This window comes from Sciurus vulgaris (assembly GCF_902686455.1).
Source record: "Sciurus vulgaris genome assembly, chromosome: 1".
Classification (NCBI taxonomy): Eukaryota; Metazoa; Chordata; class Mammalia; order Rodentia; family Sciuridae; genus Sciurus; species Sciurus vulgaris.
The window spans coordinates 69531888-69554445 of record NC_136461.1 but is presented as its reverse complement, the minus strand read 5'-3'; the positions used below and the strand labels follow the sequence as shown (position 1 = coordinate 69554445).

At 33.2% G+C, this 22558-nt stretch overlaps 1 protein-coding gene across 17 annotated transcripts in view; it reads right to left on the bottom strand.

Annotated features, from left to right (window-relative positions):
* ADGRL2 (adhesion G protein-coupled receptor L2) overlaps window positions 1-22558 on the bottom strand; it is a 623949-nt gene that overhangs the window by 40408 nt on the left and 560983 nt on the right. For all 17 annotated transcript variants that reach the window (XM_079147428.1, XM_079147431.1, XM_079147427.1 and 14 more), the window contains 5 exons: window positions 15882-15991; window positions 8924-9724; window positions 2499-2792; window positions 1853-1956; window positions 797-982 (listed from right to left, as the gene is read on the bottom strand). In XM_079147428.1, coding sequence (XP_079003554.1) covers window positions 797-982; window positions 1853-1956; window positions 2499-2792; window positions 8924-9724; window positions 15882-15991 — 1495 coding nt within the window. The remainder of the gene's footprint in view (window positions 1-796; window positions 983-1852; window positions 1957-2498; window positions 2793-8923; window positions 9725-15881; window positions 15992-22558) is intronic.

Here is a 22558-nt window from a genome sequence, read left to right as displayed (position 1 = left end):
TTTTATCTGTTGAAATGAGGAAAGAAGAAATCCTCAAAAATTAAGCTGGTGTTCCAGAGTTCAAAGTACAGTCGTCCTCTGGATGGTCTGCAATAATTGCCAAAAGTGCTTGTTTATAGTTTTTAGCTGCATTTTATTAATTCTAATTCAAAGCATGTTGACAATTAAAAAAAAAAAAAAAAAAAAAGCAAGAGGGAGAGAGAGAGACAGAGACAAAATATATATTGTCTTCTTTTTGACCATTTTATTTATTTTTTTAAATCATCTAGAACCATGCTAGCCACAGATTTGGGCTGAAATAAACCTAAAGTAACTATCAAATTTTTGTTATAGTAGGAAAAACTAATAGCACTGATATAAAATTATCCTGCAGAGGGAAACCTATCCTTCTCCCAAAAGCTGCCACTGAACAGAGTATTTCTGTGACTAACATTCCTGAGTCACAATTTTGCTGCAACTCTAAGAGTTGCATGTATTAGCATACGAAGTATATCAACTATATAACCTACAACTTCTTCAAGTGCAAATAATGTATTCTTAAAAAGAAGTACTGACCACAGAGGGATACAGTTTGCCACCAACTAAAATCTCTCATATCATTTGCACTTTTTTGGAGGGTGGTTGATGCACCTTTCTCAACTGTGATTCTTCCATCGGAAGTGAACCAAAATTAGAAGTTTTGTTTCTAAGTGTGTATCAAGGGAGCAAGAAGTTTGGCAGTCAACCGCTGGAGAGTGGACAGCTGGCATACAAAATGTCTTAGTTAAAAAAAAAAAAACAGAAGAATTCTTCCTACCTTGTTATAACTCCGTCCAGCTGAATCCTTTTCACTAGGTTTCAGTTCTTGCAGCTGTGCATCAAGGATGTCCACTAACTGCTCCATCAGTCTCACTGAAGAACTCACATCCCCTGCAAACACCGGCCCTTTGGTATGTTTAGCCAGTTCATTGGCAAGACTAGCAGCATTTTCTCCACTTCTGATCTGAAATGACAATTTGTATGATCTCAGTAATATTTCCTGTTCTGTTGTGGCTTCTAGTTCTCCTTGAGTACCTCCGTTGTGGTAAAAAAAAAAAAAAAAAAAAAAAAAAAAAAAAAAAAAAAAATTTTACAAAAATGTCTATATCTGAAACTAATTAAGACCAATAACTTTCTCTTCATCTCAGAAGATTAAAGACTTTTATATCCTTAACACACAAAAGAAATTTGTAACCAGATACTTAAAAGAAACAAAAGGAGAAAAATCCTTCATAAAATTTTTCAACCAGCTCTCTCGTTTCACTGCAAATATTTTATCTTGTTTTTTAAAAATCTTAATTTATTCCAGTGATATGGAATTTAAAACAGAAGGTAATCAGTGTGATACTGAGGGTCATTATCCAGTGTTTGTATTTCTGAAAGGTCGGTGGAGGAGAAAATGAAAGGGCACTGCATTTCAATGTAGAATTCAGATTACTGGTCTCAATACTCTTGAAAATCATTTTTACTTCCTGTATCACAATAATATGTAACATAAACATCTGTGTGCATTCTGTCAATTCAGCTGCGAACCTAACAATATTGATTTATTAGGCCAAAGCACGATTTGTCTAATGAACATCAAAAGAAAGAGAATAAAGTAAATATGAATGGAATTAAGTACATACTCATTAAAAAGTTTAACACAGAAAATATAATACTCCAAATATATGTAACTTTCAATAGTTTACAGACACAATGATACATAAATTTTTGGTTTTATACTGAACAAAGAGCAATGAAGCTGGTTTTAACATACAAAACTAAATTATTTATGTTAGAAGTCAAAGTCTTAAATCACAAATATGAATCATATTAAAACTTTCCAACCCACCTTCTGAGCCAGCTGATTTACCCAGTGTGAGGTACAGTTGCTAAGATCGGGGCCCTTAGGGTTCCATGTTCCAGTGGAAACCATGCAGAGATATGAGGCAGTTCCTACAACAGATGTAGAAAACAAGAGTGAAATTGAAACCATTTTTCTACATGCATTCGGGAAATCGGCTATGATGATCCTAGTCTGTGTGTTAAATTTTGAATAAACGCTAATGGAAGAAGTTGACAATAACTGACAAAAAGCAGAGTATGATGCCAATCATAAGCAGTAAATATAAAGTTAGTATAGAAATATCAGACATTTACAGCAAGCAAACAAAAAGCCCTTGGTTTTCTTGGGACTTGTCCAAAGTAATGCTTAGGAGAAAGGCAGCTGTACAGGAGCTTCACTAGGGTCCTTAAGCAAAAACCTCAGGTTTGACCTAGCTCTTGACCTAGGAGTAGAGGAAATTCAGTACCTAACCTTAACTGATGTTTACAGTTTCAAAATCCTAAAGTTTCCTATAGATGCTTTATTATGAAAGTAATAGAAATAATAAAATCAGCTACTATAAATATATCTTTCTTCAAATCACGCTAGTGTAATTTAAAATCTACTTACTAACTTTAAAAACATTTTATGTATGCCATTTTATAGGAAATACCTCTTGTTCCCTTGGGACACGGTCGCTCAACCATCATTCCCCTTTGTGTCTGAGGCCACTTTATCCCCCTCGAGTCTAATGCTTCGCAGAATCTCTCTGGCAGGGGAAAAATATTTGTTACAGGAGGAATTTTGGTTGTAGAAACTGCTGGAGGTGGTTTTGTCCCCTTGCTTCCTTCCTGTGATCCAGCTACAGTTGTACTCATGGGGCCTTTCTGTGAAGTAGTGCTTGTGGTTGATACTGTGGTTTTGAACAGCTCAGCTGAAGAAGTTATTGTCACAGCTGTGGTAGGCACTATGGAAAAAAGATGAGTGTATTAATCTCAAACACACCCTTGCACTCACACAGGCATGTATATGTGAATGTGCACACACACAGGAACACAAACACAACCTTAACCGTCTATATGCCCCCAGTACAACCAACAGAACTACTGACACCATCAGTAAGATAGAAGGAGAAGAAGAAATCTCTTCATTGATTTCAATTTATTCATAATGTTGGCTAAAAGATGGAAGTTCAGATTTTATTACAGCTTTTCTTGTGTGGCTCTGTTGTTTAATTTTCAGTGAAATATTTGATAGTATAGTTTAAGTATAACTTCACTATATCCCATCTAATTGGAAATGAAGGGTAGTTTATAATGTGGGAAAATTCTATTCTTATATAAACTCATACTCTATAAATAAATTCAAAATATTGACAAATGTCTAGCAATTATAGGTAATTATGACAATAGAAAGATTTGAAGTCACCCACTCTACATCTTGCAGGGAAATAAATACTGTAACATCCTTCTACCCAGCAGCCATTCTTGCTTGAAAGATTTTTGAGCATGCCTGATTAGATAAAACAGAAGATAAACTTGGCATGCTTGCGCTGTTTTAGTAAGGAAATATCACAGGTTTTGGCTTCTTTACTTTTGAAAGGTAGGTATGAAGCAGCCGCTAGTTCCAGTCAGAAGTGATAATGTGATATCTTGTCAAGATAAAAGGTTAGATTGAATCATAGCTAATTTGAAAACAACCCTCTATATCTTATAGACCCTTAAAAGAGAATATAAAGGAATTATATCTATACATTTCAAAGGAGAACATTTCTTTTTTAGAAAAAGCTGTTTTTTGCCTTTTGACATTAATTTCGAACAAGTCAGTCAGGTTAAAATAAAATGGAGCTTACTGTTTTCTCCATTAATTATCATTCAATTAATTTACATGACAACAAAAATCTGTCAGCAAAAATTCAATATTACCATTTAAATTCTCTTAAATGAGATCACACTAAAGTGTTATCAATACTGACAGATTGATGACTCTCAAAACTTTACATGTATGATGTCTTAAATTTAAATTAAGAGTACAAGTAACTAAAAATAGTTATTTAAAAATCACCTCATAAAAGCATTCATTAATTTTGTGTCATCTAATACATGAGAAGCAAGATACAATAATACAACTTATTAGAAAAGTTCCTATTATCACTAATATATTTAGTACTTTATACTCTGGTCCACAAACACTTCTTATTTAATTCTGACACAATTGAGAGTATACTAAGTTTACCAGAATGAATAGTATATACATTTTTCCAGCTCTTTAGTAGTGATGAACTTCCTGTTATTGATAAACTACACACATTGTATTCCTTTTCCCTTCTAGCTCAAGAGAAACTTCTTAAGCACATGTTTCATTTCCAGGGCATAATTTATTGACCATATAGAGATGCCTGTGTACATCAGTCAAGCATCATGCCCAGCCAGCTGCTGCAGGAACCTATTCAAACCTGTCTATCTTTTTCAGTAAAGCACTTGCCTGACATCTTGTTAAACCTCTGTAATTTTCTTTTGATTACAATGCAGCTAGGCTTTCAGTGCTTTCTCAATTAACATTTGTCAAAAGCATCACAATCTTTTGCAGAAGCGTCAAATGATTGCTACCGATCAAGTCTTAAAGGGGAAAGAGGAATCGGAGCATAAAGAGAAAAGGGCAGAAAAAAATGGTTTAGTGTTATACCATCTATGTATTCCTCGACACTGTACTACTTAGTATACATTTAGTCACTGAAATATATACAGTAGTGGTTTATTAGCTAACCATCAGTAAAGATATAATAACTGAGTTTAGGCAGATAATAAAATGATCTCCATTACAAGCAAAAAAATGCCATGCAACATCCTACAGCCATGTTTCCATGCATTCCTTAGGCCAATATATTTTCATGCCTTTTCACCTTTTGATCATGAAAAGACTGAAAAGAATCAATACAGTCTTCAAAGGTAAATTAAAGTAAAAATTAAAGTAAAATGTTGGGATTTCATGAAAGTAATCTTTAAGTGACAAAACTAAACCCTTTAGGGGGAAAGCTAGTATTTTAGGATTTTCCAAGATTGGAATTTAGCAATACTCTAAGGGAAGCAATTTTTTAAAATGTTTAAGCTAGAAATGCAGCTTCCATGAGTAGAGAAAAGTCTCCATAGGCTATCTGCCAATGATAAAAGTTTATACTTATTCAGCATTTATGTGCCAGATGCTGTGCCGGTCGTCATTAGTGGATCATTATATCACCTTATTTAATTCTTACCACACCCCCATGAAGTTGACAGATGTGGAAACTGAGCAATGGAGAAATTAATTTGTTTAGGGTCACTTGCATACACTCTTAAATGCTTCAAACTTATGCTTCTAAGTAAAAGATTTTCATAGATTTTGAAAAAAGTATGGCATCCTACAAAGAAAGTTGCCCTTTTTTTTTATACTATTTCATTTAAATCTCCAAATCATAATAATTATTTACATAATATTACATATATAAATAATAGATATAACATTTGGGAAGATAATTTAAAACTGGAGCAATAAATTTATGAAACTTACTTGGCAAAAGGTTCAAAGCTCAAGAAGATCCTATGAATAGCAGGAAACGTGGCATTTCACAATAGCATTATAATTCAAACCCAAAGCCTTCTGTACAAGGCTGTTTATCATGATACCCTATCAAGCATCCACATGAACTGACTCAGGACTCTGGCTATCATTTGTCATTTGAGTACAGATACCTGAGAAACAGTGCTAATGAACACATTTATTTAGGTGCCCATGAAGATTTCAACAAACATACAGAATGGTTCAATTTACTATGGTAGTGTTTACCAAAAGAGCTTGCTATTTGTTACCACGTTCTTCCTGTACCAAAGACTTGGAGGAAATACCCATTTATGCTAAAATAATATTCCCTTTACCAAGGTCCAACAACTCACCCATTGCTCACTCATTGAATGAACTCCAGGTAGAGTGAGTCTGTAGCCTGGTAAGGCAAAAATGAGCATTCATTAAATTTAACCTGTTCAATGTCCAAAAACACTGATCCTCTCTTAAAGAGCATTCATTATCAGTGGAAAGACTGAGGAAAGATTCAATCTAAGTTGAACATTTTCTAAGTAACAAAACTGGCTCTCTTGCTGAAAATCCTCATATTATAGGAACATCTTACTTCACAGTCTAAAACAAATATTCAGAAACTGCCAAAACCCAAGAAAAGAAACAATGTTTTTTTGATAATATTGGGGATATCCAATTTGTTGGAAAATATAAGTAAATAGAAAGCAGTCCAAATTAACAAATGGGAGAGTTAAAACAGGGTTTTAACTAGACTGGGTTTTCCCTAAGCCTGCTCTAGAGAGAGAGAAAGGAAGAGAAGAAATCAGACCACGTTTAGGGGAATGCAACAAATGAACTGTAAAAAGACAAAATAAATCTAAAAATTCAAATTAAAAAAAAGAAAAAAGATCAGAAAACACAAATAATATGATTGTGCTGTCAGGCATAAACAGGTTTGGATTTAAGATGGGGGAAAGCACTGAAATGGATACACAGCAAAGAGAACACAATGAAGATTGAAAGGAATACATAACTTCATAACATGCTGGCCATATACATGGTAGTACATCCACTCCAGAAGACTTTTAGGTGTGAATTTTAACCAATTAAGGCAATTACTGCTTTACTAATGGCAAAGACTAATTTCTCTGATTGCTCTTTTGGGTTTCTTGGATATTACTTCTGGAAAGCTGACAGTGGTTTATTGGTCTGACCTAAATTTATAAGCCAGAACAGTTCTATACAGGCCCACCTATGGGCATATAGATAGCACACATCCTGAAAAAGAGGGACAAGAATCTCTAAAAGCCTATGAAGAAAAATTATAAGGAGGGAGAAAATAAAAATATGGGTCAAACATCAGCATAAGAAATTTAGGTCAGATAAAATTTTTGATTGCTTAGGGTTTAATAAGGGGTCAGTAAGAATTTTTACATTCTGGGAATACTTAATAATGGCTATTTTGGATAATAAAACACTGTTACAGGAATATAAACTTACTACACATGTCTAAGCTTCTCATTTTCAAAGGTGGCAACTGCTCTTTCCAAAAAAGCATCTAAATTATCAAAGATGTTTTTGTCTCAAATGTATCAAAGTATTGAGTAGAATATATGCCACATGTGGAGAAAGACATCATTAGTCATCCTTGTATGGGTGAAGAACCTTGTGACAAGTGGATGGGTAATGACTGTATGAACTGAATCTACACTAAACTTCATTCACAATCCTTTGGGTGTTGCCTGATTATGAATTTAGAGTGACTAAAGCATTTTCTTTTCTTTTCTTTTCCTAACAAGGGGAAAAGATTTACTGCCACCCAAGAAAAATGTAACATTTGTCAGAGTAATGTGGATTACAAAAAGGTTAACACAAGGATCAATACGATTTTAGCCAATGCCAGAAGTCTGTCAATGTCTGAAGTTTGCCTTTTGAGAAACTTATAGGATAAAGGAGAAGCACTGCAGTAACTTTTAGGGAAAACAAAAGAAAAAACAAAACTGATACATGAAGCGACCCAAATTGCTGTCCTCAAGAGGAAACAGGTATATACAATTTTTTAAAAAAATGACTCTAAGAAGTAGGCTGGGGTTGTGGCTCAGAGGTAGAGTGCTTGGTTAGCATGTGTGAGGCACTGGGTTCCATCCTCAGCACCACATATAAATAAATAAAAAAAAGGTCCATTAACAACTAAAAATATTTTTTTAAGTGACTCTAAGCTATGGTCAATAAATGTTCCATGCTCTAAAAGAAGATTAAATGGTTGAACTTTAACAATGGACATTACTAATACGATCTTAAATGAAAAAAAAAAACTCCAAGTATACATGATTTTCAGAAAAGACTGCCACACACTAAATCAATACATCATTACTCTTATTCACAAACAAAATTCACATATCTTAGTGAATACTCAAATTAGAAATTCAATTACAAAAGGCTGTGACTTATTTTGAGGCCCTAGCAATATGACAATATTTAGAACCTATTAATAGCATATCTTAAAATGAGTGGATGTAAGTTTGTAGATGAGTACATTCATGTATACTGCATTAACAGAAAAGAAAAAATAATGTTTCACCTTGGCAAAAAGGTTAATCACGCCAAAAAACTTTGCAGTTTCTAAAATTTTTAAGCAACTTAATTTGAAAATTCCAATTAAGTCAGTAAGTTGAAATATTAATTCACATCTTAACTGCACAAGTATCAATGTTCAAGTGGAAAAGACATCATTAGTGCAAGCTTCATAATAATACATTAACAGGTTACTCTTTTATCATGAGTATGAGGCAATCTTGTTTTAATAAAGGAGTCATTTATTTTATACTCAAAATCATTTCTCATAGAAATGAATTTACTTGATCAACCAAAATATATTTCCAAAAATTTAGCATTATTTTGTAAAGTAATGATTCTCCACAAAGACACCCAAAGAGAACACAAATAAAAAATGCTAACAGTTCTGTCATCATAAATCATCACTTGAGATCACTCAATGCTTAGTCTGTGTGTGACAGTCATAAAAATATTGATTTTAAACTGTCACTACTCTATCAGGAAATAAAAATGTGTGATTTTACATGATGAACTAGAAAACGTTTGAGGACTCCCTCTCCCATCCAGAGAACAGACTCCAAAACTTCAGAACACTTATACCTGGCATTGTACAGCAAACCTAGTCGCTCCCCTGGGACTTCCTAACACACATTTCCTGTAACCACCGGCGCCGAGAAGTTAAAAGGTCTGCACACAGAGTATCATCAATTCAGAAACCAGGTAGGGGAAAAAAGCTAACAGGTTTATAGCTGGTACTGTATTTTTAGCAATGAAAAACTAAACTGACTACTAATGCTACAATTTCATCAAGCCAACATTTAAGTGAAGAAACTCAGAAAAACAAAATTGAACAAAATAAGGCTCAAATATACCTCCTTATGTTCTTTGCTTTAACTATGAGAAGGGGAAGCAAAGGGAGGGGGCAGGGATTAAGTCTTTTAACAGTAAGTTGTTTACAAAAAAACGTAAGCCTTAACAAGCAAGCATTCTTACCTTGGGCAGGATCAGGTGGACCAAACTCCAGAGAGTATCGTAAAATAAAGTTATTGTTCCACACGTAAAGTTGGTTGTCTCTTGGATTGTAATCCACTGCAGCAATGTATTGGTACTGATTGGGGAAGGGAACATCTACATATTCTCCTCGGTTTAATCGGGTGTTATAGATGTAATCAATTGCATTCTTGCCTGTTTCACTTTCATTGTCTTGATAAACTGACCTGACCACATAAAGGACTCCACATATCATAAAAGCATTTGATGCAGCACGTTTGTCATATACAGTCTCCCACGTTGCTTCAAATCGAAGGGTGTATGGATTCAGTTGGCTAATAACTATCATTCCATTGTTCTGTTCAGTGGCATAAATGACCCACAAACCATTCTCATCAACTGCTAGGTCGATATCCGTCTTTCCTCCCCATCGATATGGGGAGGTATCATGGTAGTTGGCATAGTTAATTATGGCCTCACCACTCTTAATTCTAGTCCTCAAGTCAAATTTTACAATATTTCTTGTTCTTTCTTTGTTAAAGAAGACTGCACCATCATATACCACAAATCCAGTACCATCTACTCGATTTGGAAGTTTATATGTTGTTGTTTGGCGACTGTTTTGGAAATCTTCTAAAGAAGCAAATTCTATTAAAGTATCAGTGCGGTAGGGAGTCCAGGGCATGAAATAAATTTTATCTGCAGCCTGTAGAGGGTCCTTGCACCAAGCACCTGCCTTTTGTTCAGCTTCATATATACATGGTGAGTCCACAATTGCTTTCAAGGTCCCAGGGCACACAAAAACTAACAGTCACAGAGAAAAGACAAGAATTAAGCCAAGTTAAAAAAGAAAAAAAATTACAAAACAGGTAATCACAAATTTTATCGATCACAAATCAAAAAAGGAAAATTCGTTTTATTAGCATTTAATTTTACCAAACTTAAAACTTAAAACAAGCACTACCATTCTTTTGTGAAGTGACCATAATCAAATACCATCATACAAAGTGGTCAGGATTTATTTTCATAAACCCAAACCTATGTGCAAGACCATTCATAATTGAGCTGAGAATTTAAGTTTTTGATGTGTTTTTGCCTTATGATTTGGCAATACATGGTCTAAAACTTTGAGTTTGTGCATGAAGTATTTTATTCCAAACATTACACTCCCAACCCCTCACCCATCTATAAGTCCCCAAAGTAAAAACCACAAAATAAAGGCAAATAAAACAGAAAACCCATCGTGAAGACTTATTGAGAACTTTTACAAAAGTTAAAGGTGCTTTGACTTAAGGAACATAAATATTCGGAAAATGCAATTAGGAGCAGAGAAAAGTAAATACAAGGAAAGCAGTGATGAACGACCAGGAGACCCTGTAACCATGGCATGCTATGAGAGGGTTCTGGAAGCCAGGCAAGATGACACTTCAATAACAAGAAAATATCCAAGGGTGTCGGGAAAAGAGACAAAAAGAAACAGAGAAAGGGCAGCTGCCCCTCGCCGACTTCAGAACTTTTACCCCATCACCAGATATAGCAGTCACATAATTTCATTGTAAACAGTCGACTTCTTTATGAGGTGCATTTATGAGATCCTGCTGATTATTTTAATGTAGGAAGGTCGTGGGAGAGGGGAGGGAGGAGGTTAACATCCATAAGGCACATAACAGGGAGCTGGGGTTCAGACCATATACGTTATTTACCTTTTTGCTCCACTTCTATTTTAAGCATCGGAAGAAAAATAAAAAAGGTGCAAGGAAAAAAGAAAAAAGATTAAAATAAATTGACTATTAGTCTAAGACTGAATCGTAATAGATGCTAAATATAGGAAGAATAAGTTGTTGTACTATTTTGGATAAAGAGAAACACACACAGGAAAACCTAGCAGGAGAAAGATTCTAAAGTTACCTAAAAGAACATGGATCAATCATTTTAGTAGATTAAGGAGGCAATACAAATATGCTGGTATGTTGCTTCACTTAGTGTACCTGAATAAATAATGAAACTCTTCACTAATGCAAGCTATACGTATTCTTGCCTCTCCAAAGTCACTCGGCATTTTTATTAAGATTTTCTTTACATATGTATGCTATAGACATAAATGCATGCACAGGTGTACCATTCCCATTTATCTTATGTGAACTCAATTATTAAAATGACTAAAATTACATAAGTATAACAACAGGAAAATACATTTATAAAAACAACAATTCAATTTTGGAATTTAGGTTAAATGTAACAAATAAGGACATGGTGATAGCTTATTCAAAGATATTTATATAAGAAGAAATACATAATTATGTACCTCAGTACAATAGAAATTGTTTTTCTATTATCTTCTACTCCTAGAAAAATTAATCTTAACCATAAGAAAGATGCCTCCTTTTCAGGAATATTACCAATTGCCCCTCGGCCCCAATAGGGATTTTGAAGGGTGTGAAAAGAAAAAGAAAAGCTAGTACTTTTCTTACCCATTAAGAATTAGTAAAGTTATGTATTTAGGTTTATATTAGACTTTATATTATAAAATTCTTATTGAATTTTCTATATCATAGTTATCAAACTTGTACTACTAAGTCTATTAAAAAAAGTAAGCAAAATACATACAAGGGAAAAGCAAGCACAGTAGGCAAGGAGAAAAAGGAAGAAAGAATTATGGTTAGCTTATTATGACATTTTCCACTATCATTAATTTACACAGAAAGCAAGCCAGCATGCAACGACAATCATACCAAGCATTCAAAGCAAATACCTTGACTCCACAGACCCCATAAAAGGTAAATGCTTTCATAAACAAACCTGATTAGTAGAGTTATATGAGGTTAAAACATAAAAGAAAGAAACAAAACTCCTACAAGTTTAAAGAAGTGAACTATACACTTAGGAAGGGTGCTATATAAGATCCGTGTTGGTAAACAGTACTCTAATAATTACAAACCATATAGTACTATTTTAAATGTATGTAGGTTTTGAAGTATGTTGCCTGAACTTCATAAAATGACTAGACCAATTGATGCCTAAGTTTCTCCCTCTTCCCTTGCTAAAATGCATTATGGTGTGCCAATACATTTCAGTAAGATCTTAGCTTGATTAATTTTTTTAAATTGCATTTATTCATTAAGATTAAATATTGAACTTTTGAAATACCTTTGAGAGAAACATATCACACAAACATTTGTGCCAATAAAACAGCATATAACCCACAGTAAGTCACAAACTCCCCTAACCAATTTGGTCTTAAATTTAACACTTTCAGGAAACATACTTGTTCTATAATGTGTAATTCTGACTACATCTGGTACAGAATAGAAAGTCAGTGTTGCTGTTTTGGAAACAATACTTGTTTATAAACCACTTGTCCTAAAATTATTCTACAGTGAAGAGCAATATTATACCTGCTTAGAATCACTAATGAAAGGGCATTGTGGAAAAATAGTAAGATAAATCATCAGTATTGTGAATGCTCAGAATATCTTTATATGCATCTGTGAATTTATTCCTAAGAAAAGGAAGAGTTTACTAAAATTAATTAAATAAATGTCCCTTTATTTGAAACAGAACTTTAAAACAAGTTCAATAAGGGACATAGAAGTTATATTTCATACTTTCCATTCATTGAAAAATGATTGGATTTTGTTCATTTGCTACATGAAAATGACAGTGTAGTTATTGTTTTAAATATCTTATAGGGAAATCTTAATTTATTTGTGATTTAACTGCTATCATTTATATTAAAGGAAAAGAAAATGGATATGAACTGTCTTTAATTTATAGTTCTGATGAAAACTAGGAAGTAACATCCAAATGTAATAATAAAAAATAAACTTTGGATGATTAATGAACTGTGTTTAAAATATAGATCTTTAAAACAAAAGAAATTCCTACATAATGATTTTTATGAAAACCCAAGGACAGATGTCAAATCAGCCAAGTCTATCAACCAGAAGAATATAAAAATATAATAAATTAATGAAATCAGCATTCTTTATCACATGCCATATGCTGAACTTGTCTTAAGAGGCTCAATTAATTAATTCATAAAGATACATTTACTTTTCTATAGACCAAACACACAAGTACATGATCCACTAACATCAGTGGAGGACTACACAGATAGACAAGACAAGAATTTACCCAAACTAACTGTAGCCTACATACTCGGTATCTGAAGTGACACACTATTTCATTTTGAATAATCTTACGTGTGGTCATTAATAATGAATAGTCAATAGCAAAGACCTTGTTATTTTCATGAAATATAACTTGTACCTAACATTATGGTATCATTCTTTTGAATAGTGGTAATTTGAAATAATAGAGTACACAAATGAAAAACAAAAATACTATCTATAGGATGCAAACTAACAAGCTGATTACTTCCTTTATCCTCCAAGATCCTATGACTTCTTATAAATATACATATATGCAATTCGCAACAGTTGGTCAACAATAAAGAAGGTCCTGTATATGTGCATCATTGATGCAAGGGTTATCTGGGCAAATATCAAGGTCACATATTATGCATGTGCCTTTTTATTAATAAATTAAAATGAACCAAACAATATTATTTCTAATGCTGTCTGACGAGCAAATTTATTATCAACTTTTCATAAGTCATGGAAAATTTCTGAAATTGATTTACGAAAGAATGAAACAGTTTGGGTATAAGCTCCTGGAGGATATGCTGCAGCAGAAACTGGCATAAAGCCAAGTGGTAAGAAAGAGGTAATAAATGTGTGATCTGATGGTGGCAGTTTTCATCAACCAAGTGTGAAATGGGGATGTAAATGTTACAAAATGCAAAAACACTTTTTAAAACAATGAGAAAGTAAAAGTTAGATGCATAAAATAAAAGGGAGTATGAGAAATGGATATAATACACAAATATCCTCCCTCCCCAAAAGGCACCAAAAACTAAATGGAGAGGAAACCAAGAAAGAAATATGGAAACACACAGTCCTACATAAGATTAGAATAATCTAAAAAGACCCCTTGCATTAAATTTTAATAGTAGTTGAAATCATGTAATTTATAGTGTGTCACTACTGTACGGTATATAGGAATTGTAATTACTTCTATTCTTTAGCAAGGAGTGCTTTAAAATAAAAAGGCATAGACTTATTTCTGCCTCGTGCAACATCTAGAAAAGTAACAGCAAATTATTTACTGTGGTTCTTTTTTTTATTTTAAATAACAAAAACTAAAAAGAACAAATACTTCTCTGAATATAGCTATTTGCAAGTTTAGTACACAATGTACAATACTTCTGGAGAACTGAAAAAGTAAAATTTTGAAAGTTAGATGTTCCAGAAGATAATCCACATTTTCCTTTCTTAAACAGCGCAAGAAATTACTTAAGAGTCTGAAAATAATATTTGCTTAACACTGTTCTTGGTCTATAGACTAGATAACAGGAACTGGTTCCAGAAAGACACAATCTTGGCAGCTCTGACTGATTCCACTGTTTGGGAATGGATGCTGTATTCCTTCTCTAATTTGAGGACAGAAACCATGCTGAATTCAAGTGAAAGGGACTTTATGGAACAAAATTTTGGTTAGCTCAAAAGAATACAATGTTCCTCTAGTGGCACAGGAGAATGATTATATAAGCCACCAACACTACACACTGGAGAAATGATATAGAGATCAGTGCACTCAGTAGGCTTCCAATCCTACAAATGGTATAGAAAATACTGAAAACATAAAAAAGCATCCATTTCACAGTAACACAGGAACACAGAGCAGGGATGAGAAGAAAAGATAATCTGTGTTTGGCCTTTAAATGATATCACAAAATGCCAATTTATCAAAACTGTGGCAGAGAGGACAAAGAGAGTGCCTTACAATATGTATAAGAATGTGTTACATCAGACATAGCATGCCTGTCTGGAAAGTTTTTTGGTTTGCTTTTTTTCTTTTGAGACAGGGTCTCTCACTTTTACTCAGTGTAGCCTCAAACACCTGGCCTCAAGTGAGCCTCTTGCTTCAACCTCTCCAGTAGCAAGAACTATAAGGGGTGCCACCACATCAGGCTCCAACTGTGTTTTTGTTTGGTTTTGTATTTTTTTTTTAATGAAAGAAAATGTGTAACAACTATATCGAATCAGTAGAAGTGCTCCCATAACACTTAATTCACATACCTGTGAACTAATTAATATGACACAACTTATCCCTTCTTCACCCTTCCCAATTTAAAAGGTAAAGAAGATATCTCTATCAGACTACCTTGTAAAAATCAAGTAATATGTCAAAACTTTTAAGTTGTCTAATATATTAAGGTTGTTTTTTTCTCCTGAAAGTATAGAGTATTTGGAAGGAAAACGATATAGCATTAGAGTATAAATAAGCTAAAGTCTACTGAAAAAAATTTCAATTGAATTTTAAATATCCCTCTGTAGGATCTTAAATATGATGCTACAAAATTAAAAGTAGAAACATGTACGATATTTTGTTTGATTCATTTTTTTCAAACATTAAGATTTGAGTTTCCTTCAAGGACATGAATCAAAAAGGGCAGCACATGCCTCAGTTTCTGAAATGGTAGCTTTTACCAAGCACTAAAGTTACCACAACAGCAGGTAGCCATTCAAGTAGCTCAAGATTAAAACTGAAGTCAATTCCTCCTTTAGAAAACCGTGAGCCAAACCAATTTGTCAGCAACTGGTATTGGGCAAAAGTACAGATTTCTATCTGCCCTATTGAATAGCTAATTCAAGTTTGTTTTCTGGAAAAACACTAGCCTTAAAAGCCAAACACTTAAGAACACAGACAGACACTTGGCCAGCATCACACTATGGCTTCCTTCCACACTTCATGAAGCTAATTGGAGTCCCGAGTCTGTTAGTGCTCTGCATGCATAATGGTTTTGTAGGCCATAAACATATGCTGCTTTCACATGTGTAGTCTTTCAGCATCAATGAGGAATGCTGGGGAAAGTGAAAAATATAAACTTCATACTTACTGTAAGGAACACATTCATATTGGACTTCAAGATATTTGTATGTCCCAGGACATGGATCAGGAAATACATCTGACCCAGTAACTACTATACATTGTGTTCGATTGTTGCACCTGGAAAACAGAATGAATCAAACTTGTGTGACATATTTGTTTGATTAATCTTACTTAAGAAATACTTATGTAGGGCTGGGGATATAGCTCAGCTGGTACAGTGCTTGCCTTGCATGCACAAGGCCCTGGTTCAATCCCTAGCACCACCACCAAAAAAAAGAAAAGAAAAGAAATACTACTGTATAACCAATTTATATTTTCTTCAAGCAACTAGAAGCATAACACAAAAATTCAAGTGTTATTAGGTTGTACTATGTTATTAAATAATTATAAAAGTTATATTTCCTTTAGCTTTGTGACCTATATCCGGTTACACTAAATTTTAACTATAAGTAAAAAAAAAAAAAAAAAAACCAGCTGTTTGCTATTATTATAATATTCTACATTTTAATTTGAATCTTTGATACATTCATCATATGTGTGTGTGTGGGGGGGGGAGACTTACCAGGATACCTGCTGATATACTTAACAATTAAAATCGCAAAAAATAAATAATAATAATAATAATGATAATATGACCAGAAACATGGAATTATAAACTGAAGAGCTAAGAAGGAAGTTTTAATAATAATATTAAAACATTTTTAAGTTTATGCTCTAAATCCAGTTTTGTGTTCAATATTCTATTATAAGCACTGTCTACACTCTTGGATACCAAGCTAGGAGATTTCACCTTCCATATAATAGCTTGCATAAATGACAGAATCCTCTTAAAGCATTTAGCACATGCTAAATATCTAAGCATCACTGTGAGCTCAATGTGCGCTCACTATAATGACCGGAGTATACACCTTGGTTGTTTTAATTTTAACATTAAAAAGAATGTCAGTAGCATGATGCCCAGAGTGGTCTACAAATAATTCTACGAATTTTGTTTGGTAGTCATTAAATCATCAAAAGTCTTAGAATTGAGTCAGTTTTCTAGGCAAGATGTTTAAGTTCTATAAATCGGTCCAGATGTTCTTTTTATAAGCTTGGTAAAGACAAGAACTATTTCTTTTATAAATTTAATTTGATTAAAACCCAATGGAATGGAATGTTTTCAGGGGTTTTACTGTGTTTTCTGATCGTATATGCATTAAAAAGGCAAAGCAAGCAGAACAAGAGCATTATAACAAAATTTATTTAACAATTTGAATACCAAATATCCTATAGTGCATAAAACAACCAAACTACAAAATAACACTAGAAAGAGTTCTGAAAAGATGGTCCAGTTTCTAGCACAACTAACCAAAGGGCAGTGGGTGGAAGCAGAACCATGTTAAGAGGGTGGATATGTTAACTCCTGCACATTGGTGCCATCAACTCAGAACCAAGGTGGTTCTCTTTCGGAGACAAACATAAAAACATCTACAAGAATAAACAAGTAAATTTCATAAATCAAAATATACTATAGCAAACTTCCAATGACTCATAAACATTAAGTAAAGGATAATACTGCTTGTACAAATATTAAAATAATGGTTAACTTTTCTCATGATTACAATGCAGTATGGCATTTATTTTCAAAACACATATCATATAACTAATTTTTAAGATTATGGACAATATACATGATATAGTGTCACATAGTCTTTTTCAAAATTGTGTTTTCTTCTCTATATTTCTCTAAATATTGGTTCACTCATTTGAAGACATTTGCCAGTGGTTCACCATTTAGTGTAAATAAATTATTTTTACATGAATCATGGAATCTACTGTATATTCTGAAATTCAAATGAGATGTGGATTTAGGATTTTTCCAGGTCAGTAGTTAAGGTTTCAATTAGTATAAAAACAAAATTCTGATGTTACTTTTTCTTCTTTCTTAAATTTTACAGCAACAAGGGATCTCACCACTTTTTAAAAAGTTGCTTGATCTCCCAGGAATCTTCAATCACTAACCTGATCACCATCGAAAACTAGAGTGCTTTTATTCCCTTTCTTGTATTAATCATACCTACAGGGATCCTCATGTTATCTCAGGTTCACATCTCTCAGATATGAAGGAATATAAACTCCTGTATGTCAGATATCCCTTTCATACACTCCCTTGATATACATTTCATAACCACTCAAGAAAATTCTGCTATGTTTCCAATGGTTTTAAAATACACTTATCGTAGAAATTCCATAAAGTTAACAATTCTACTAGTGGATAAACCTGTTTTATACTTCATTACCCTTCCCTTCTCACTGAAGGCTCCTCTCATATCATGGAAGTATGAACAGAGAAAAGAGAAAAGGGCTTGTCTTCAAGGATGAAGTGAACCAAGGAGAAAAAGGCAGTACCTCAAAAGATTTGAGAGTCTAGATCATCTTCCAAAAAATAAAGAATACATTAAAGAGTACCAAATCTTCTCCATGAAAAATAATCAGATGAATAATTATGACTCCGATATGGAATTAGAAATATTTTGTTTTCTATTTCTTAATGCTGTAGTGCATTTTGCAAGAAGTAAGACAGAAGAAGTATTCCAGCTTCTCATCCAATTTTGATAGAATGAGGACCAATACAATAAAATGAAAAATAACTGATCAAATATAATCTGTCCTGAACAATTCTGCATTAGTCATCTTACCACAATTACAAGATAAAATTAACGTCAAAGGTGATTTTGATAGTTTATACCACATAATTTTTATTTCTTTAATCTCATTGTACAAAGCATTCATTTTTATGCAGTAAATAATGTTAATTCTACATTTGCAATCTTAAGTGAAACTGAAGGGAAGAAGACTTAATGCAGTTCCTGCAAATAAAATCATACAGATTTCTAGAATTCAGTCTTTCACGATATTAAAAATGTCATTTTACATTTGAAACTTTATAATATAGATATATGAAGTACAAGACATCAATCTTGAGAAAAACTGGGAATTTGAGGACTAAAACAATAAAGGGTAAAAAGAAAAAGGACCTCAATTATAAAAAGTGTAAGAAAATCAGAGCTGTGCTTACCACTACCTTCATGCATGGAAATGAGTCTAAGCTTTTAAAGAACCAAATTGTGAAAATAAAAATACAGACCATTTATCCCTTTGTGAATGAAGGAAGTGGCCTTAAGTCTCCAGCCAGAATAAATTTGGAAACACGAAGGGGAAAGAAATACCCAATGTAAGTTGTTAATACTAAGAAAAATCTAAAAGTTCCTTGACTTATCAACTGTTGGAAAGATTGTAAAACTATACATTGCTATCGTTTTTTGTTTTTGTTTTTTTTTTTAAATGAAGACAACAAAAGCAAATACTTAACCACAAAAGTAAATTCCCACCAAGGGCTCAGCTTTAAGTTTTCATTCTTTTTATTTTTTATTTTTATAGTTGCAGATGGACGGCATGCCTTTATTTTTTTATTTATATGTGGTGCTAAGGATCAAACCCAGTGCCTCACATGTGCAAGGCAAGCACTCTGTCATTTAGCTACAGCCCCAGTCACTCATTCTATTTTAAATAAAATAAAAAGGCACACCTAAACCAAGAAAGGATGCATTTAGTGGTTTATATTCTCAGTCCCAGGCATATTCCCGGAATGAATTTCTCCTTCTTCTCCCACATAAAAAAGATGTTGTTATCAATAAAGATATCATTGTATTAGCAATTAAAATATCAGTATTCTTCATAATACCATGTGGATTCCTTACTATGTTAATAACCTACACTTTTCTTAGATGTTAAGCATGAAAATTGAGTATAAATGAGTACAAGGCAGAAGAGAAAGAACAGGGCTTTTAAAACTGATATACCTTTGATCACAATTGAAAGAAACTGCAACTACTGTTCATCATAAAAAAGTGGATACTAGACATATTTTAAAACACTTCAACTTCCAAATAATTGGTTTTCTGAGTTTATAAAGAGCACAGCTTATTTTGGGTAGTTAAAGCAGTAGAGTTGTGCAAAATGTTGTCTTCAAACCAGCATCAATTTGAGAGCTTGTCCATCCAGAAAATACCAGCTTTCAGAAACTCTGGGGGTGGGTACCCGGTCATGGCAGTTTTAAGAATCTGATGGTGATTCTGATGTTTGTTCAGATGATTGAGACCCACTAGCATAAAACATGATAGATTTAGATGCTTTATTTAAAATCATTCTCATACATATGCTTGAGTTCTATAAAATTAAATACCTATGAAATAGAAAACAAGTGATGAGTTCAACTGATACAAGAAGTATATAACAATTTACAATAGTATTCCTTCCTAATTTTAAGTGCAGGAATTAAGGGTTTTAGTTGTTCTGATTTTAAATAAGCTAATTATCAATTTCTGACAAGGAAAGTCCAAATAAGTACCATATCTAAGTACATCACATATACAGCCATTTTTAACAGATAAGAGGAAAAGTATAATTATTTCCTAAAAATGTGCTAATGAAAATCTCCATCATTACTTGGGAATTAAATGTCTGACATCAGTAAAAATAAATTATGTTCCATAGGAATATTATAGTTAAGAGCAAAATATGATCCATTGTAATCACTGCAAATTAATTTTTTAATTGTGTATTCAAATATAAAATAGTGGCTCAAATCTAAGGTAATAAAGATAATTGCTTTTAGAGAGAAATCAGGGGCATAAGATCCAGTCTTGCAAATATCTAATCAATATTACGGGGGTATGATTCATAATTTAATACTACCTAGAAAGTAAACATGGAAGTATTACTTAATCCCAAATTCGACACATTTAATCATTTTTAATATTCATCTAGACCCATTTCTAAAACATTTCAAATTTGGCACGTAAATACAAAGGTCTAACTATTTCCCATTACTGGATTAAAAATGTGATAAAAACATCAACTATGAGCTGGGAGCAGTGATATATGCCTATAATCCCAGTGGCTTGGGAGGCTGAGACAGGAGGATCACCAGTTCAAAGTCAGCCTAAGCAACTTAGTGAGGCCCTGTCTCTAAAAAAAACACAAAAAGGGCTGGGGATGTGGCTCAGTGGTTGAGTGCCCCTGGGTTCAATCCCTAGTACAAAAAAAAAAAAAGAAAAGAAAGAAAGGAAAACAACAACAACAAAACAAAACAAACAAACAAACAAAACCCACATCATCTATGTATGATTACTGTATATTATTTTTCGATGCAAATTTCTGAGTACCATAGTAAAATACTTCCTTCTAACAAGAAGACCATATCATAAGTGAAAAAAGAAAACCAAAAATCAAAGAGTCAAGAAAATGACCATATACATGATAAAATAAAAATTCTGATATGAATCAAGCCCTGGAACAGATGAAAACAAAAGTGGACAGATGAGCTGTATAAACGTATTATTTCCTTTCTGTCTCACACTTTAAGTTTTAGAGACTTGCTGATGAGTCTCCTTTATGTTATTTCCATTGTTTGGGGCTGTTTTATGTTTGTCTTCCCCTCCCCCCTGAATGTGGCCTTCACTGAGTTGATCTTTTGACAATTTGCAACCAAGATCATTTGTATGCTTGAAATTTTAATAAACTTGAAATGAGGAAAAACACACAAACAAAAGATTTTCTCCTCTACCCTGCTTACAATTATAAAGTCTACATATAGTACCTGCTAGTATTTAGATACGAGGTTTCCCCAAAAAGCTCTGGTGTTAATACAGTAATATTCAGAGGTCACCTAATCAATCCACCTGTAGACAGGTGGGGCACGACTAGAGGAGATGGGTCACTAGGGGCATGCAAGAGTTCATCTTTCCTGAGGCCCCTTCCTCTCTCTCTGCTTCCTGTCTAGCATGAGGTGAGCAGTGTTCCCACTGTACACCCTTCTGCCATGATGTTCTTTCTCACCTGGGGCCCAAAGCAAGAGGGTGACTAGCCATGGTGGACTGATCTTTTAAAACCATGAGCACAAACTTTTCTCCTCTAAGTTTTTATCATATATGAAAAGCTGACTAACGGTATTACATTCAACATGAAAATTCCATATATAATAAAATAAAACCATTAACAAATGCTTTGTGACATTTTCACATTCTAATACCAGAATAAAAGCATTACTTCTCACATTAATATTCATAAAACTTACATCTTGCTGATTAAATCCATCAAACAAAACAAAGAAATTCCCAGATCCTGATTTTTAGTTGTAAGCTGCTTTCAATGGGGCAAAAACACCAAATTTTAGACATTATTTTAATACTCATTCTTATAATCTTTTTACCCTTAATGGGAGGGGGGGACAAAAAAATGAGTCCAAATGTTCATCTCCAAAAGTTGAAGAAATAATTTTGGAGATTAGTTGCTTAATTCACTTCCTACATACTGAATGTAGGAATACATTTCATGATTAGTAAAACAAAAAAATAAGAGTAACTGTTTAAAATTAGTGATACTGCCCAGGCTTGCACACAATATTTAAGAGAAGAAATTTTGAAAACTACTTTAAGAAATATCAAAGATATATCTAAACAATCACAATTAGCAGATACCAAAAAACGAAAGTATATTTTATTTCTCATATGGAATAAATGTTCTCGGGTCGAAATATGAACTTTTAGGGCTTCCACAGTATATTTTTAAATTAAAAGTTCTTAAGAAAAAAAGTGTAATTATTGAGAAGTCACTTGATAAAAGTGTGTCATTAGTTTATGT